The sequence below is a fragment of the Ochlerotatus camptorhynchus genome, unplaced genomic scaffold, assembly GCF_037179485.1.
Source record: "Ochlerotatus camptorhynchus isolate MF236.1 unplaced genomic scaffold, CSIRO-AGI_Acam_v1.1 ptg000201l, whole genome shotgun sequence".
In the NCBI taxonomy this organism is placed as follows: Eukaryota; Metazoa; Arthropoda; class Insecta; order Diptera; family Culicidae; genus Ochlerotatus; species Ochlerotatus camptorhynchus.
In genome coordinates this window covers 1,953,300-1,972,843 of record NW_027040691.1, presented here as the reverse complement: position 1 = coordinate 1,972,843, position 19,544 = coordinate 1,953,300, and the positions used below count along the sequence as shown (strand labels likewise).

Sequence of the window (19,544 nt, the reverse complement as noted above, 5' to 3'; positions counted from 1 at the left end):
AAAACCGGTCGATTGACAGTACGGGGATTTTCGAAAATAGAAAATAACTTTCGAAATGTCACTTTTAACCACGAGATAAATTTAACTCGGCAAATGATTCACAGCCTTAACACTCACTTGCAATCGGAATCCAACTTCCCTTCGGACCTGTGTTGCGTTTCTTCAATCCGGTCGGTCGGAAAATTATTTTCCTCCTCCAAGGGCACATATCCGATTGCCAGCAAGAACGGCTCATGGAATTCATTTTCCGCTTCCGTCCGACCAGTCCAGCTTTTGCAATCGTCTGCAGTACAGCCCTTATGAAGACGAACCACAAAGGAAATGTGGAACCAGCTTCACAGGCTTCATATCTCTATTTGCTTGACATCTAATTGCAGAGCCAAAGTCTTGATATCCTCAAAAGTTTTTCACTCGATCAGCATCCAAGTAGAGAACAAATCAGAACAACAAAAATTAACGTCGACAGTTCAGTCACAAACGAAGTGACAGACGACTTACTGGCGAAGAAATCCATTTAAATAATGTGGTTCACTGTAATAGAATTTTCTTAGAAGCTTGTGCCATCATCCACCAGATGGGTTAGTTTTTTTGTTTTGATTTGAACAAAGTTGATTTTGTGTACAATGATTCTTTGACAGTGTGCAAAGAGTGCGTATCATTTTGTCATTTTTTTATGCATTTCAGTTTTGAGTAGAGTGAAAGAGATAGAACCAAAATATTCTAGTACATTTGGTGAAAATGCTAGTTCAATCCAATAGTTGTGTTGCCATGTGGTACAATCCAGTAGTAGTGGTGTTGCCATGTGGTACACTGAAAAATTGCAATAGAAGGTTAGTCACCAAAGTTTTCGAGCCGCTCCGTCTGTCACTTCGTTTGTGGTTCAGTGGTACCAACCGGTGGAAACTAACGATTACAAATTTGCTCACTACTTGACTAGCCTATTTTGGTCGCAAGCAAATCGATTAACGTACCCTATTTCAGTGGAAATTCTAGTAGTACACTATGTTTGTTTTGATTTGCTATGAAAGTTTGCAGACAAAATGAGGGGTTCGTGGAATGATTCGAGGGATGCATCGATTAGCTTGGGACCGAAGAGAGTGCCAGAGCTGAGCCAAAAAGTTTAGCACATTTCTTCGGAACATTCTGGTCTTAAGAGTTACCTCTGTGGTACCACTAAACAGTGAAAAAGTTCATTAGATGAACACTTAGCTCATTCGTGACGTCACGCTGCATAACCTACACACTTAGTTTTGACGCTGGATAACGTCTTTCGGCAACATACGGGGGTACAAAATTAAAAACAGTCATTTTGGATGCGTTACGAAAAATTAAAAGATTTTGAACGATAATAACTCAACCGTCTCTCGATAGATTTACGAGATAATGGCATCAATCGATTGGAAATATTTCTAGCAATTTGCTGAATGTTTCAAAACTATTGATTTCATTCTGTAAACTATTGAAAAATGGTTAAAAGTAAACCATTGTCTAAAGATGGTGAAAATCGTTTGATTTTTTTATATTCTTATACTTTCTCCAACCGAGACATCAGATGCGAGTATCTGACACCTCTGATATTTTCTGTTCTACTATATAAGCGTCCAACAAGGTCGCCCGTTCCATCATTGTCTATCCGATCGTCGACCCAGCAGCAGAGCAGCAGAGTAGCAGTACCAGAGCAGCGGAAGCAGAGCAACGGCAGCAGAGCCTGGGGGCGAAAGGGCAACTACGCCGAGTGCGTTGGTGCCAGTGCTCCGGTATACTGGGCCGCCGTCATGGAATGTCCAGCTGCTGCAGTTCTCAGTCGGTCGTATTCACCGTCTGCTCCGCAAGGGCAACTACGCCGAGCGAGTTGGAAAAATAGCCCTTTTCAGGGCCACTACATTATCAAGAAAGAGTTTAACGATTAATTTTCTAAAGTTGAATCTTCGCAGAGCCATATTTTATCTCGATAAATAATTTTAAAATTCTTAACAACGAGAATCTTGAAAACATAATAAAATTTGCTTAGAAAGTACCATGTTATTTTCTAGTGGATTGGGCAAAGTGAAATTCATTTCCAAATCATATACCGGACCCGGCTGTGTTTGTTTTCAAAATCTCGAAAACAAACCCCCGCACACGTTCTACTTCGTTACTTAATCTAGACAAGAACGGAACGAACGATTTTAAATTTTAAAGGTCACTTCAACTCTTTTGAATTATTGTGGTGGCCCTGAAAAGGGCCGGTTTTGTTAAGATTTAGACGGGGTAATTAAGCGCGTTCTCCACGAATACGACGAGCCAGCTGGATGTCCTTCGGCATGATAGTGACGCGCTTGGCGTGGATGGCACACAGATTGGTATCCTCGAACAGACCGACCAGATAGGCCTCGCTAGCTTCCTGCAGAGACATAACAGCTGAGCTCTGGAAGCGCAGATCGGTCTTGAAGTCCTGGGCAATTTCACGGACCAGACGTTGGAAAGGCAACTTTCGGATCAGCAGTTCGGTGGATTTCTGATAGCGACGGATCTCACGCAAGGCGACGGTGCCTGGCCGATAGCGATGGGGCTTCTTTATTCCTCCGGTGGCTGGAGCGCTCTTGCGAGCGGCCTTCGTTGCCAACTGCTTGCGAGGAGCCTTTCCTCCAGTAGACTTGCGAGCGGTCGCTGAGCCATTTTGTTGGTTGTGATGTGTATTCAATGAAAGCACACTGTGGAATAAAAAATAAAAAGTTTTAGTTTAGTTTAAATGATCTTTATTTTAGTTTAACTTGGACGATTACCATATAAATTTTTACTAAGTGATTTAATTGCTTTCTTCATCTTTAGGTATGGGCAAAATTTAAAATTTGTTTTACAGGATTAGTCCTAGACTTAGTACACGGTCGACCACCTTGGTGGGATTGGTTTGTTTTGTTTTTAGAATTTGAAGAGAATCTACTTAATACTACTATTTACAGCTTAAGACTAACCTACTCTACTATATACACTTAACCTACTATGTACAAATTGCTTATTAAAGCATGTTCAGAAAGATTGCATTTTTGAATAAATTTAGTTGTCATATCATCAATTTTGGAATCTACTTTGGGAATTTCTGCCTCTTGATGGAGGTCTGCTATTCTTGTGTCGAATGGACGATCTAGGATCATCCTCAACACTCTATTCTGTGCAACCTGGATTTTGTTCCTGTGGGTCTGAGCGCACGATTCCCACACCGGGGCGGCATATAAGATCGCGGGGGCTATGATCTGTTTGTAAACAGCCAGTTTGTTTTGCCTTGAGAGGCGGGATCTGCGGCAAATGAGCGGATACAAACACCTAACCAAGGCGGAGCACTTAACTAGGGTTTTCTCTATGTGCGAGCGGAACAGGAGCTTCTCATCGAACAACATCCCGAGATAAGTAACATCAGTGGACCACTCGACCCTTGTACCATCCATTATTACGGTACAGGAGGGAGACGGTTTAAGTTTTGGTGATTGTCTGTGAAGGAACATGATCGCTTGGGTTTTCGAGGCGTTGATTTTGATTTTCCACGAGGTGGCATAATCAGTAAAGGTGTCAAGGCATCGTTGCAGCTTGTTCGTAATTTCACGAGGCATCCTACCCTTGACGGCTATCGCGGTGTCATCTGCGAACAGAAAGAACACGCAACCGTCTCCTAGAGGAGGGATGTCCGACGTGTAGATGCTGTAAAGCAGTGGTCCCAGCAGACTCCCTTGCGGAACACCTGCTGGGATCGGAAATTGTCCCGAAAGGGAACTATTCAACGACACCCTGAACGACCTTTGCTGGAGATAGTTACGGGTGATTTTCACAAGGTATGGTGGAAAGTTGGAGTTACAAAGCTTGTATATAAGTCCGTCGTGCCAGACATTGTCAAACGCCTTTTCGACGTCTAACAAGGCCATGGCTGTGGACTTGGATACAGCTTTGTTACTTCGGATGTTATTCATCACCCGCACTAGCTGATGATTGGTGGAATGCCCCTTGCGGAACCCGAACTGTTCCGGAAGAAGAATGTCATGTTCCTCCACAAACTTGTTTAGTCGGCTGAGGATCAATTTTTCGAACAGCTTGCTCAGCGCTGAGAGCAGGCTAATCGGTCTGTAGCTTGACGGTAGTGAAGGGTCTTTCCCAGGTTTGCGGATCGGGATGATTTTTAAAAATCACTTCCATTCTGTTTTATAACATGCGTTTGCTGTGTTCAACCAATCAGAAACGATGAAAGAACAAGAACACAACAACTAACAAAAAGAATTTAACCCTCGAGTAGGTATAAAAGAGCCAAAATTTGGCATTTTTGTTCACTTTCGTTTCAACCTTCATCGACGTTACAATTATCATACTAGAAAATGACTGGACGCGGCAAGGGTGGAAAAGGACTTGGCAAAGGAGGAGCCAAGCGTCACCGAAAAGTGTTGCGTGACAACATCCAGGGCATCACTAAACCTGCAATCCGTCGTTTGGCTCGTCGTGGTGGAGTTAAGAGAATTTCCGGTCTCATTTACAAAGAAACAAGAGGAGTGCTGAAGGTATTTCTGGAAAACGTTATTCGTGACGCCGTTACTTACACCGAACATGCGAAGAGGAAGACTGTCACCGCCATGGATGTCGTTTACGCTCTGAAGCGGCAGGGACGTACTCTGTACGGATTCGGGGGTTAATTTAGTATCATCGACTCAGAACCACCATATAAATTTAAAAGGTGTTTTAGAATTGACTTTCTTGCCAGAATGTGAAAGGTTGAAGTGATGTGATGGAGCGTTCATCAATCTGCGGGTGTTAAGCTTAAATCAACGTAGGTCCTGCTGGTTACCGCTACTAATCCAGTACCGACAATATTCTGCATACATTTTGGTGTGGTAGTTCCAGATACGTCGTGCACTTCCGGAATCGAGAGAAGAAATTAATGAAAACGCCTGAATTGTCCGAACGCGCTTTGGGGAAAGATATCGCAAAAGAGTTATTATGGAATATTCCTAAAATATAATATACACAATTAAGTACAACACATAACAGACGTTATCCAACGCCAACCCTGCGGTCGTATCTAGTATACAACCCTTCCAACTTTTTTCTACCAAACTCGGCTATGCAAATCTCGGCAAAAACTGTTTACTGAGATCTCAGCCAACATTTCATTTGTTTGCTGAGTTTCTGCTAACAATTTTACCGAACTAACACGGCATCTAACTAGTTTACTGAAAATTCAGCAAATAAACAACTTCAAATGAGAGTCAGTACCAATTTTAGCTGAATTTTCGAAAAATTCATGTTTTATCCGGAATTCGGCAACACTGGCAACACACGCAGGCAAAAGAACGTAAAAAATCGAGTAACATTTATTAATTTTAGCCATAAGAAATGAGTGTGAATTTCATTGATTTGCCTTATGAAAAATAATGTTGACAAAAAATAATAAATCGAAGCAGACTGGAACCGGAAAATGGACGTTGAGGATAGGGGGTCCGTGTGTTGACTAATTGGATGTTTACCAAGATTTGGTATTTCGGCTGTCATCCATCATTACATTTCATAGCGAACGCGGGTTCGGGATCGCAGAAACTGAAATCAGTTCAACTGTTCTATTGAGAGTGGGTCCATTTCAAGAAATACTCCAAGAAGTATGATTGATATATATATATCAACTCTAAAGTCCTACAGTAAAAGTATGGACGTCTGTCAAAAGTTGTTCCAATCGAACCGTCAAAATGCACCGCTTTGCTCGATTGGAACAGCTTTTTTCAGTTTTGTGGTGACAGTCGTCCATACTTTAACTAGAGGGCTTTAATCTACTCCTGATACATTTCTATTTATCATTCTCAGCTGTCCATGTAAACAAACCACTTTAAGATATAAAAAATTAGGTTAACCCGATGGTACAGCTCCATTTTAAAACAATAAACAAAAACCACTCAATTTGGTGATTTAACTAAAAGTTCATGGAAGAATTCTCAGTACCCCGATCATGGTTTAGTTCGGACCAGTTTGATAAACAAAAGCAACATTTACGTCATTGGTAAAATGATAGCATCAACTGCAAACGAGAATCATAAGCATAAATTACTGTTTCACCTTTCCACTCTCACATCTGTCCCTTATGCCTACATAAACTGCCCACATTTCTGGGCATCACTTTCGCAAATTAAAACTTCCCGCAACTTGTTTCCGCCATGTATCCATCATAATGATACGGCATGTATTCAAACAGCCCAACCTGTCCAGAGCCTATAGGCAGCTAGCAAGCTCGTTGGCAGCAGCTTCTTCTTCTTCGTCTTCTTAACAACAGTCCATCCTTACTTTTGATGCGAAAATTACAATCCTCCACTCGTGGTGGTGAAATTCCTCACTCGATGTTTCGCGAACACACAAGCCAAAATTGCGTTTTCAACCTCCGATTCATGTCAACGAAAAACTCCAGCCACTTTAGCCCAGGCCGCTGCCGCCCGCGCCGCCCCGTCGTTGTTGTCACTCATATCAGCACGAGTTCCTTCCTGATGTCCGACTGCGCTCGCCAGAGATGCCAGGTTTGCAGATATGTTTGTTTTGTAAATTCATTGGTTTTCGGAACCGAAATTCATTTTACTTTTCACAATGTTTCTTTACACTAGAGTTAGTACAAGGAGTATCCAAATACTCGCGGCCCATTCGGGGTTCACAAGTATGCAATTGATATGTTTATCTCCACCGCCGTAGAATGGCTGTTTTTCGACGATTGATTAGTTAGTTTTCAGAATATCAATGATCATGTCAATTAATGTAATGCTTCCTAAGTCAAAATTATCAAAATTTCCATTTTCCATTTTGATTTCTACCAGCTGCAATAGCTGCATAGGTAGCTCCATGTATTCGCTGAACATTGTTAGCAGCGAGGGCAGCATATATAGATGAAGAATTTGAAGCATGGGTGATTATGTAAAATTTGTTCCTCGCTGACCGTTGTTAACAGCAGAGGAATTTGTACCTGATCGGGAATGTGAAGCGTTTCCTACCTGTCGCTTAGAACGAGATTGTAGGAACGTCTTACTTTTCCAAAAATTGAATTTGTGGTTTTCAACACAATTCCAACATTTAAATTATCTAAGGTGATTGTTTGTGGGTAACCGAGTCGGCTAAATATTCTGTCAAGTCTTTCTACGGTTTCTTTCGCCGTTATTTTGGTCATCGTCTCCACCTCCTTGTAACGACTAAAGTAGTCGATAATTACAAGTAAGTACGTTCCACACGGCATAGGTCCGAGAAAGTCTAAAGCCACCTCAATCCACGGCTTGGAAGGCATCACGCGACGACACATCGGCTCCGGTCTATTGGGCATACTCACCAATCTACACCCTTCACATGATTTAACCTTTTTCTCTGCATCACGGTCCATCCCGGGCCATCAAACTCGGTCACGCTATCGTCGTTTCATCTCCGATTCGCCCGGGTGACCCTCATGAGCCAGGTCTAGCATTCGTGATCGCAAGCATTCCGGAACAACCAGCTTGTTTCCCCTGACTACCAGGTCTCCGACGAACCCCAATTCGTTCTTGAAAGGAGCAAACGACTTTGCAATTTCCGGTGCGTAAGCACTGCTTTACGGCCTCCAAAGTCGCGTCTGTGCTGGACATCTCTTCAAGCTGCTGCACGTCAAGTGCCGCTGATTCCAGAACCGCTAGCACCATAAATTTGCTTTCAGGGTCAAACTCTTCCGGTGGTTGTTCCTCAACCAATCGTGATATTGGATCTGCCACATTACTAGTGCCTTTCCGATATTTGACTATAAACGAAAATGACTGGAGCCTAAGCACCCACCGTTCAATCCGCGCACATGGTCTAGAGGTGGGTTTGAAAATCGCCTCTAAGGGTTTGTGGTCCGTTTCCAGCTCAAACTTGCGTCCCAGAAGATAGACGGAAAAACGCTCCACGGCCCAGACCAGCGCCAGAGCTTCTTTTTCCGTCTGACAATAGCGTTTCTCTGTGATTGTCAGACTTTTGCTGGCATAAGCTATTGGTCGAGGATCATCGTCGGTGGATCCTTCAAATTGTATAAGAACTGCTCCGAGAGCCACAGGTGAGGCATCAGCGATAACCCTTGTCCGCAACATGTTGTCAAAGAATCGCAAGTGTTGTACGTTCCCTATCATCTCTTTAAGCTTTGCGAAAGATACCTGTTGTTCTTTGCCCCAGGTAAATTTAACCCCAGAGTGAGTTAACTCTCGTAGTGGAGCGGTAATCGTTGCTAGGTTTGGCAGAAACCGACCGATGTACGTCACCAAGCCAAGGAAAGTCCGGACTTCCTCCGAAGTTGTAGGTGCTCGAAATCTTTGGAGGGATTCAACTTTACTGTTCGAAGGGTAGATGCCGTCACAAGAGATGACATGCCCTAAAAATTCCAATTCAGAAACCTTGAACACGCATTTACTCTGATTCAACAGTATTCCATATTCATTCAACGTAGACAATACTGCTTTGAGCACTTCATCGTGTTCTTGTTCCGTGCTGCCAAAAATTATAATGTCGTCAATGAAGTTAACCACATTCTTGCTATAGGAACTCAGAATTTGCTCAAGGATTCTTTGAAATAGCTCTGGGGCACAAGCTACGCCGTACATAAGACGCTTGTATCGAAAGAGGCCCATGTGAGTTATGAATGTGGTTATGTACCGACTTTCGCTATCAAGCTCAACCTGATGAAACGCTTCTTTGACATCGAGCCGGCTGAACCACTTTGCAGACGTGAATCTTGGTAAAAAAAATCCTCTATTGTTGGCATAATGTGTCGTTCCCGCAAAATTGCTGCATTTGCTCTGCGCATATCCACGCATAAGCGAAGATCCCCGTTGTCTTTAACCACTGTAACCAATGGAGAGCCAAGAACAGCCACCTTCAACACGCTCTATTATATCCCGAACCAGAAGCGAATTCAATTTATCTTCAACTTTCGTCATGAGTGCGATGGGAGGCCGCCTAGGTTGTTGACATACTGGTGATACAGATTCGTCTATCGGTATCTTTACCTGAATACCCTTGATAACTCGGTAATCCGATAAATAAGACACCCAAGTCTGTAGCTGTGACTCGACCTAGTAGGCACTGCTGACCGCCTTTGACTACATAAAATGTAGCGACCGTTTCGAGAATCCTACCAGCGTCATCTATTGATACAGTTGTGTCAAACTTTCCCAAAAGTGTTAACGGCTTCGCATTTTCTCCATACGGCAGAAATACCTCATTGCAGTTCTTTGTTTGGTTCCATATCTTTGCTCCATTCACTTTGATGTACTTCCAAGATTGTTCGTCAACAATGTTTTTCTTACATCCAGAGTCCACGAGTACCTGTAATACTACCCCGCCGAACTTGATCCGAATCAGCTCACCTCCATCACTAATGCTGAACAGAAAGTTTTTACCTTCCTTGTCACCTGATGTTTCGATCTCGTTAACTTGGTACGACTTGAAACGTTTATTTGACCACCGCGATTCTTGCTTCGGAAACCGCTTGCGTTTCCCTGTAGAGAGAGATCGGCATTGAGCAGCAAAATGACCGATGTTTTTTGCATTTGATACATTCCTTGGACCACGCGGGACAAGCAGGATCATTCGCAGAATGGCCACTACGGCCACATCGTGTACATTCTTTACTCGACCATTGTTTGATCTTGTTGACACTCGACGTCAATGTGAAATCCGGCTCACTGGAGAAACTTGTTCCCGGAAGGTTAATCGATTGCGCCTGCTGACTCGTACGAGCTGACAATTTTAGTAACGTCGTCCAGTTTCAGAACATCCTTTTGAAGCAGCTGTTCTTTAAGATCACTCGGTGCGTATAGAATTACCTTGTCAATTTCAATGATGGCACGACTTTCCTCTGCATTGCTACCAAAGTTGCACCTAGCAGCTTGGTCTTGACATCGTAACATGAACTTTCCTAAAGTTTCCTCCGACTCTGGCTTCAGTGTCCAAAAGGTGTTCCGTTCAAATGTCTCGTGTTGTTTCGGCGAAAAATATTCATCCAGCTTGCTTATTGCTACCGCAAATGGATCAACACTTTTGTGCTTGTTTTCCTGTACATCTGCACCGGGAATGGAAGCGAAGACCTCTTGCAGGTCTGGTCCAGCTTTTGCCAAAAATATATTCTTAATTCGTGTGCGGTCTGTTTTTCCCGTTGCCGCGATAATGTAATCAAGATTTCTCTTGTATTTGATCCATTCATTTTGAATGAGATTGCGAGGGAATGATTTAAACTTAAATTGGGGAATATCCCACTTCTCGATCGTCGAACGTTTCCCTAAATAAACGTACCAATTCTTAGGTTATGTACATTAAAGTACTCATATGTTAACCCATACCTACTTGCAAATTGCCCTCTGGCAGCTGTTGTTTGGGAAGGAACGACCTTTGTCTTTTCTTACGACGGAAAATTTACTGCTTTAAAGCAACCGTTATAAATTTCCACGTCCTGCAATCAGTAACGTGTCCGCCTCTGCGGCCTTTTCCTAAGTTCGCCTCTGCGGTTTTTCTGGGTCCGCCAATGCGGTGTTTTTTTTTTCTTTGTACGCCTCTGCGGTGTTATTTCGCTGTCCAGCAACTATCGTTATAACCCGATAACAATCTTTTGGCGTAGCTAAATGAAAAAAAAAATTTCATCGCATAACCATTAGTGATGTTGTTTCAATTGTCTTCTAAATGCTGAAAAATTTTGAATAGGCACTCTACTACAATTGTTACCTGTTGTTATTCCTCGTCGCCAATGTAATGCTCTCAATTGCATAATAAATAATTAACACAGTTTTACTGTTTAATCAAACAACATAATTTTTATTCCACTTCTTCTGCACACACCAGAACCTCATAGATCTACCTCGTCTGACAGTTCGATCCAGGGCCGACTCCAGGTACTGACTCTAACGTAGCATAAATAGGCGAGGCCCGTACTCGGGCACCACAATTAGTTCCATCATTCGTTGAGTCACAGCGTTGAACCTGGCTATTGGCACCGAAAAGGCTTGCCAATGCATTGTTTAGCTCAAATCGAAGGAAGACATAGTTGTGCAAACTACCATAAACCGGACTAGTTCATCTCCGGATCTTCGTCAAGCTTCGTCTACAATTTGGACTGCTGCATCAACACATGTCAAGCAGCCTTCAGGTTCAATTGGTTGAACTTGGTGAGTTAATAATTTTTATCTTTTAAAAAACCAGTAACGTTGGGAGATAACCTTTTGTGGTGCGTTACTGGTATGAGCTCTACCACCGAACCCTAGTCGTGACAACTTCAAACTACGGAATCAGGATTTTCCAGTTATCAATGGATCACATTTTAGTCCTTCTTACTTTTTATGACTTGATAATAGTGACAAGACTCGGGTAGTGACCACCGCCGTTATGCATTTCTATATTGTATATTTCAAATCAAAAATATTGTTTATGTTCATATATTTCACATAATCCTTTTCCCTATGTCCTTCTCCTTTTCCTTTCCCTTTTCTCTTTTCAGAAAGCGAGTAATGGCGCTATAGCCATAAGTCATAAAAGGCTAGGACAAGACTTAGTGCTCATGCCCCAACCGTCAGAAGAAAATGGAGCATCACTTAACCTTTCTAGCTTTGATGCTTCCAACTTCCAACCAATCATATAATTACCAAAATCGGAACGTACGGTACGAGATGTCCACGTTTCATCCATTTATTGGATTCTGTAGCATCGTGTAGCACAGGCCCGATGTTCTCTGAATCATCTTGCCCCTTAAATGCTGCACAGTAGGCCTGGCCGTTTTGATATGTTTGACGCATCTTCGATGTGAAACATATATCAAATAGACAAGAAAAATGATGTAGAAATATATATCATTTTCCAGGATGCTTTCAAGAACTGGCTGTGTTAGATTAGATTAGATTAGATTACCCGAAGTTGCAATAGTGAAAATATGATAACAGACAAAGCAGATGACGCATTTCGCGCCAAATCAAATCGAGGCTGGCAACACCCTCTTACATTTCAATTAAATTTTCTGGATGTGCATACTTTGACTAAATAAGCACTTTTGCATACTCAGTTTTTCCAAAATGTATCTAGACTAACATTTGAGAAGGGCTAAACTTTTTCTGCCGATTTTCTTCAAAAAAATATTATGGAAAAATTACATCTCCTACAAAAGTGTGTTGTATGGATGACTTTTAGGAAATTGTCCAAGTTTTTGAAAAAAAAATACTGAAAAAAATACATTTTAGACCAACACTGAAAAAAATCAATTTTTAAAATTTAAAGTCGATTTAAAAAATTACCATTTTTGATTTAGATGAAACTTTGCCTCAAGATAGGTAATTATGTTTACTACCATCCGTTCATACATCGCGACATGGGCACTTTTAAGGAAAAAAGTTTTTCTTACAAAAACTTTTTCATGTCTGGACTGATTTTATTAATGTACCATTTTCACACAAAACTAAACCAGTGAAGCTCAAAATCATCTCAGAACCCAATGGAGCTCAATTTGTGATTCAATTTTGTCTAATCAGCAACTACTCACTTGGATTAATCGAGAATTTTATATGAAAAGGGCTTATATCATTAGAAAATAATATAATTGATTATATTGTCTACTACTGAGGCAAAATCAGATACTTCTATAGCAAAGCAACTTAGCATTCTTAGCTAAAATTATCCATAAAGAATTAGGTATGAATCAAATTTAAATTGAGATCTTCTTTCGTGTCAACATTAACCATTAACATTATTAACCAACACCTTCATTCTAAGAAATAAAAAAGAATCAGTAAAGGATGGGAATATTCTAGAAATTTGTGATTTTTCTGAAAATTATTCATTGATTAACCAAAATGCTGCTCAAGAATATCACTGGAATAATTCTCAAGCAACAATACATCCATTTGAAGTTTATTATAAGAAAGAAAATAAACTTGAAAATGGAATAGCAGGCTGTGCTTGTGAACGAATGTCACGTTTATTTTTGCTGTTCTAACTTTTTTCTCTGCTTGAGTACTGCTCGAGTGATTTTTTTTTTTTTTTTTTTTTTTTTGAGGATATTAAGATATTGGCTCTACAACTAGAAGTCAAGCTAATAGAGATCTGAAGTTTATAAAGTGTGAATCTTAACCATGAAGTCTGAGCAGTTATACTCAAATTGGCTTGTTCCACATTTCTTTTGTGGTTCATCTTCATATGGGCTGTACTGCAATGCCTGCTTCTGAGCCCCGGACAGCGTGTATTTTTACAAATGGTTTTGAAACCAAGGCGGAGCCTCAAACGAACTCGTGACTTCCCGATATTATGATGGAGGTGTGGTGGATCGCTGAACCTATCAAAGGAGAACATTACTCGTGGAATTTCAGACAGATGAACCAGTATGGTATATGTTGGTTCCTGTCAAGAAATGGATCATCCCCAATTGGGATTGCTACGCTGAAAATTGGCACAGCGGCTTGTTGCAGACTTGGTGAGATCGTTCTTTTTTATCGTTTTTTGTCAGTTTGTACTTTGTTTCCGAGAATCCATGTATGAGATTGATCATGTGCCCACGGTTTGAGAAGGAGTAGACTGTGCGTGTGATCGTGACGTTCGTTTTTTTTTCGTGGAGTTTTTTTTTATCTATAATCGGTTACTGATCTAGTCAAAACCAGACCCAGGAGACGAGTTTTAGATTGTCAACGAGTTCATTGAGACAGAAAAAAGTCCTGCGAGAGCTGCATCTCATTGTATCTAGTTCAAGTTCGTCCCACGAGTAGTTCCATCATTCGTCTCAGCGTTGAGTCGCAGCGCTGAACCTGACAATTCTCGTGTCACTTTTCAAATAGACCAATGTAACATATACACCATTTTGAAAAAATCGAAGTTGAAGTTCTACAGATTATTATTTTAACTGTTTAAAAACAATACATTTTTCAATACTATTTTCAATGTAGTCAGTGTATAATAACGTTAAAAATTCAGAAGAAACGGTAAAATCACAATTTTACTTTGAATTTCATGCTACAACATAGAAAAAACCACATAGGACGTTTTGACAAGTCGAGTTGTACATCGGACATGTTACATTGGACGACTTTTCTCAATGACATAATCAATGAGTGTTACATTGGACGTTTTTTCTCAATGACATAATCAATGAGTGTTACATTGGACGTTTTGTCTACATGATACTAGATTCCCTTTCACAGATTTCAGAGTATAGTACCTAACTTTAGATTGGCCCCGCCTTTGGATAATGAGCACCAATCATGTTAGGCAGTCCGAATGACCGAAGTAACAATCATGTACCCATCATTTCAAACTGTGCATTGGACAATTTTTGATCAATGATTATCTTAAATAAATGAAAGTAAATTTGGATGTATGTTTTTGTATCACATACAATGATAGAAGAGCAATAGTTTGTATCGCTTAACTCGATTTGTTTACATTTATTACATTGGTCTATTTGAAAAGTGACGCGAGAATTGGTCACGAAAAGGCTTGCCAAAGCACATACACTTAGACAAATTAATATAAATTTAGGTGCTCTGAGAGCGATATATACAAGCCTCAATTTTGACATAAATTTGAGTCATAACAGACGCGAAATATAGCTCAATCAAACGTACTTTTCGTCGAGCAACGAACTTTTCAGTCTCGGGGTACCGTAAAACGGGGTATCTTTGATAATGCGGGTAACTTTGATATTATAATGTAAAGATTAAATCTAGATTAACATTTGAAAGGGGCGGAAGAGCCAAAATGTAAACAAACCATATTTTGCCACATATAGAGAGAATAGTTCACAAACTACTCGATAAACACGAAAAAGTAGAAGAAAATATCACTTCAAATCATCAAAAACGTTTCTTCTTACATGGCGTATTTCCAACTTTCAACTCTATGATGCATCTGGTTGTTACGCCTTGCACCAGAACTACGAATTATATCGTTTTAATATGTCAAACGTGTTGAGTCTGTAGTATCTAGTCACGCCCGATTCATTTGAAATGCATCCGATTGATAGTTCACGTGTAAACAACGAACAAAAAGAAAACAAAAAATCCCGAGGATGTACTTCCACGGCGTATCACCAGTGTTGGCAGTTCAAAGGGTGGAAGATCCGGGGGGTAACAACATGTATGAAATTATCAGGGCGTATGATGTTTTCTTCTCGATTTCACGACAAAGAAAACTTTTTTTTAGTTTTTAGTGATGCATGATGATAGATTACACTATTAACTATATGCCAAGCTTATAAAATCATCCAGAAAATGGAAAGTCGTGAAATAGGATTAATTTTTAGGTCATCAAAATTCAGAAGCGATTTTCTCGATATGGTCATTTTGGAATTACGCCCTTTTCAAATGTTAGTCTAGAAATTTAGTCGCTGCGCTTTTTTCAAACTAGAAACATTGGTTCGATATTGTAGCTAAGGGTATTTCCGTTGATATTGTATACAGTTTTTATATAGTATGTGTTACATATTTTACAAACATATTAAAAAACAATTTTCGCGTTTTCGCCTGTTTGAAAAAGCACTCAAACCATTACTTATGAAATTTATTTTCTATATAGCCATCACCAATTCAATGTGGTATTTTTATTGCTTATGATATTTTCTGATTATATACTCATTCAAAGTTTCATATTTAAAGAACTAAATTGTTTGAGTTTCACCAATTTTTTTCTACATTCATCGAGCATTATCAAAGTAACTCCAAATCAAAAAACTGAAGTTCGGTCACAAAACTAAAAAAAAAATGCAAATGCTTTAATTTTCGTTAAACATATCACTAACGAATTGACTCTTAGATCCTCAGTACTTGTTTTAAAAATATAAAATTTGAAAAACATTCATTGCCGTAAAAAATATTTAGAATATACTTTAAAAAACTATCAATGCTACCCCGTTTTACGGTACGTAATATTACATGAGATGCTTGTTTACGTCTCATTTTTCATGTCAAAGATGGATTCCGTCACGTCATTTTTAGGGGCCTCCCTTAGCTCAGTCGGTAAAGGCGCAGCTACAAAGCAAGACCATGCTGGAGGTGGCTGGGTTCGATTCCCGGTCCGGTCCTCGACTTCCCTGGGCATAGAGTATGATTGTACCTGCCACACAATTATACTAATGCAAAAATGGTACAGGCATCGAAAGCTCTCAATTAATAACTGTGGAAGTGCATCTAGAACACTAAGTTGAGAGCACGCAATAAGCTAATAATGCCATACGCAATAAGCTTGAAATGCGAAAAAGAAGAAGAAGAAGGATTCCGTCACTTGCCAAATTAGTTATTTCTAAGTGTGCATCAAAAATCGACTACATACATCCGAACATTTTTAATCTCAAATCATGGGAAAACATTTCGCTCAAATACATAAACCGGACTAGTTTATGTTGATTAACACATCATCACATACACTCCCGATTATAAGTTTAAGGACACCCAAAAAAACATGACAAATTTGTTATGTTCACATCTCTGTCTCTACGTCCAATTTGCTTTCTCTTTAGATCATTTGAAAGGTATTGAATTGAACTTTCCTCGTAGGCAAATTGTTCAATATAATTTTCAAATTTTGTGTGCTAAAAGTTCACCCAAAGTTACAATATTTTTCAAAATTTACTCTGAAGAATCGTGACTGATTTTCTCAGAATTGAGTTGGCCAAATTTTGAAATAAAAGTAATAGAACACTTATGCTATACCATTCATACCATTAAAATAACCAATGGAGATCGGAAATTGAACGTAAAATGAGAGATCATTGAACAAAACATATTTGTATGGTTTTTTGGGGGTGTCCTTAAACTTATGATCGGTAGTGTACCTTTTGGTTCAATTGGCTAAACTTGGTGAGTTCGTTCCACTTTGTAAATTTTTATCTTTTAAACCAGTAACGTTGTGGGATCACCTTTTTGTGGTGCGTTACTGGTATAAGATCTACCACCGAACCCTAGTTGTGACAACTTCAAACTACGGAATCAGGATTTTCCAGTAATAAAAGGATAACATTTTAGTTCTTGTTACTTTTTATGACTTGATAATAGTGACAAGACTCGGGTAGTGACCACCGCCGTTATGCATTTCTATATTGTATATTTCAAATCAAAAATATTGCTTATGTTGATAGAGTTTGCATAATCCTTTTCGCTTTCTCCTTCTCCTATTCCTTTCCTTCTTCTCTTTTCAGAAAGCGAGTATAATCAACAATCAATACGAAACTACCGATTTTAAATTGGCTCACTACTTGACTAGCCTATTGGTCCCAAGCAAATCGATTAACGTGATCTAGTCGAAATTCCAGTACTACACTATGTTTGTTTTGATTCGCTATGAAAGTTTGACAGAAAACATGAGGGGTTAGTGGATTTTCCTATGTTTCGAGGGGTGAATCGATTAGAAATAACTAATTTTACACGTGATGGAATCCATCTTTAACATAAAAGATTAAACGTAAACAAACACGTCATGACTGAAAAGTTCGTTGATCGACGAAAAGTACGTTTGATTGAGCTATATTTCGCGTCTGTTATGACTTAAATTTAAATATGTCAAAATTGACGCTCGTATATGTCACTCTCAGAGCACCTAAATTTACATGATTTTTTCTAAGTGTGTAGCACAAAGACAATATCTGGCACACATAAATTCCACAGTTTTGTGCCTATATCTGGTGACAAAGTAACGGCAAAAAGGTATTCTATTTCAGAAGATGAACCAAAAATATTGGTTGACGTTCTAAGATCACGAATAGCTTATTTGGTTGTGGAGTAATCTCTTCTGAGAGTTGATTTTTTTTAATCTCGAAAATCCAGGGTTGTAACCAAGAGGGATCAAGGCATTTCAGAACAAAATCAAAAAAGATGTTTGTTCAGAATGCCAAAATAACCGTTTTGGCTCAAATCAGTGACATCGACCACAAATTTTTTAAATTCTGTACTCACTTGAGCTGGAATGACCCATATACAATTTTTCACACTGCCGTACTCAAACGGAACTATCAACTCTATACTTTCATCTCCTCATCTATCGAATAAAATGACAACTTTAAGTCTGATATATGACGTTAAGCATCTCCAACTATGCAATGAGTTTTAGTGTAAATCGGATTTTTTTTATTAATATGAGATAAAGCGTTTTGAAATTCGGTTAGCGAAACGAGTTCGTAAAATATATATCATTCGAGTTTTGGGAAAGACGTGTTGATCGGAGATCGATAACAAATCCTTCTCAAGAATAGTTGTGAGGTTGGTGGTGTCGCCGCCGGGATCGAAATCTAGTAACAGCAGGTTGAACTGGAACTTGCTCGTAATTGTTTTGTGAAATAACGAGCCCGGTGGCCTTGTGGAGACCGATTTCAATCTCAAGCTCCTTCACATTATAGAGTTATACTTTAAATGGGCTTGCTTTCATAAAAATTCTAAGTGTGTATGAAAAACTTAACTAGTAAAACCGAGTAAAACACAATTACAATAGAACTTATAGTTTACAGTATTATATCAATATTGTTGTTTGTATCATTTATTGAATGGTTTTTTTTTTTTTTTATTCGGGATGTTTGGTCAAAAACAACTCAACAGACATTTTATAACCTTCGAAGACTTTCCTACTAAATCATCTAGCATCCCTGTTCCTGATGTCCGACTGTGCGCGCATTTCTCCTGCAACTCTGGAGCGGGTGGTCAAACAGGGTCGTGCTTCACGTTGGATTTTCGGGAAAAATGATATTCAGCGAAAACCTGTTATTAACAAAAGAAGGCGTGCAGATTCGGACGATGATGAATATCTTTTGAGAGGAGTGGAAGTTTGAGTTATTTTTTTTTTCGGGGGAGTTTAAGCTTTGCATTGGTTGAGGATGGGGGTTACGACAGTGTTAAAATGAACAAAGTTTTGGTTTTTGATCGAACTTGATTGATTATGGGCAAACAAGTTTCAAACCAAGCTGCACCAGGTACCCCTCAGTGCGCGTTGCCTTGTAGGAATCGGTTTCGAGTTTCCAGTTCGCAACCTCCAGACAGGTATAAATTCACTTTCTTCGATCATGCCCTAGGGAAAACAAACCATAGGTCTCTTATCAAAACCATCTCCGACGCTTTACGACACCGACCGACCGACCGGGACCGGTATGGTGCAATGTTGATGCCGCACACTACGAACCTTACGCCCATCCCGTTCCAGCACAGCTTCTCGCGTGTCTGTCCAATATGTTCCGTTGTTTCCATGCATCCAGCATCCAGCAGGTTCACTGAACTCCGAATCGAATAGCTGGTTGGCATCTACTGCGAAAGCTCTGCCCGGACAGATATGAATGTGACACTATCACTCATATGTTGTTTCCTCGGTGCCAGGGGATGGCCGAAGAACTGCGCACAGTCCAAAAAAGTGGAAAGCAAACAACAACAAAAAAGCACTCGAATTGGCAACAAGCACAAGAAACCTTTAGCATATAAATTGATAAACGACGCCTGGCCTGGGTCGTATGGATGGAGCCGCTGCTCAGCATCACCTCTCAGGAAACCAGGGGAACAGGAAGTAGGTCATCGCCATCCGATATCACCGGAGGGGCTTTCGTTGGTGACTTCAAGCAGCTGGGCCGT

The 19,544-nt window shown here is 40.0% G+C and overlaps 1 protein-coding gene across 1 annotated transcript; it reads right to left on the bottom strand.

The window, feature by feature from the left end:
- Window positions 1-2,254: 2,254 nt before the first annotated feature.
- On the bottom strand, window positions 2,255-19,223 carry LOC135702851 (histone H3-like). The gene is made up of 2 exons (XM_065223892.1): window positions 19,105-19,223; window positions 2,255-2,693 (listed from the first exon to the last, which is right to left on the bottom strand). The coding sequence occupies exons 1-2, from the start codon at window positions 19,221-19,223 to the stop codon at window positions 2,255-2,257; spliced, it is 558 nt and encodes a 185-aa protein (XP_065079964.1).
- Window positions 19,224-19,544: the final 321 nt, after the last annotated feature.

What these genes read in the sequence shown, in the direction of transcription:
- LOC135702851 (XM_065223892.1), bottom strand. Translation starts at nt 19,223, where the DNA reads ATGCCAACCAGCTATTCGATTCGGAGTTCAGTGAACCTGCTGGATGCT. An exon ending in TGGAACGGGATGGGCGTAAG is followed by an intron (nt 2,694 to 19,104) that starts GTTCGTAGTGTG and finishes TTTATTCCACAG; the next exon opens with TGTGCTTTCATTGAATACAC.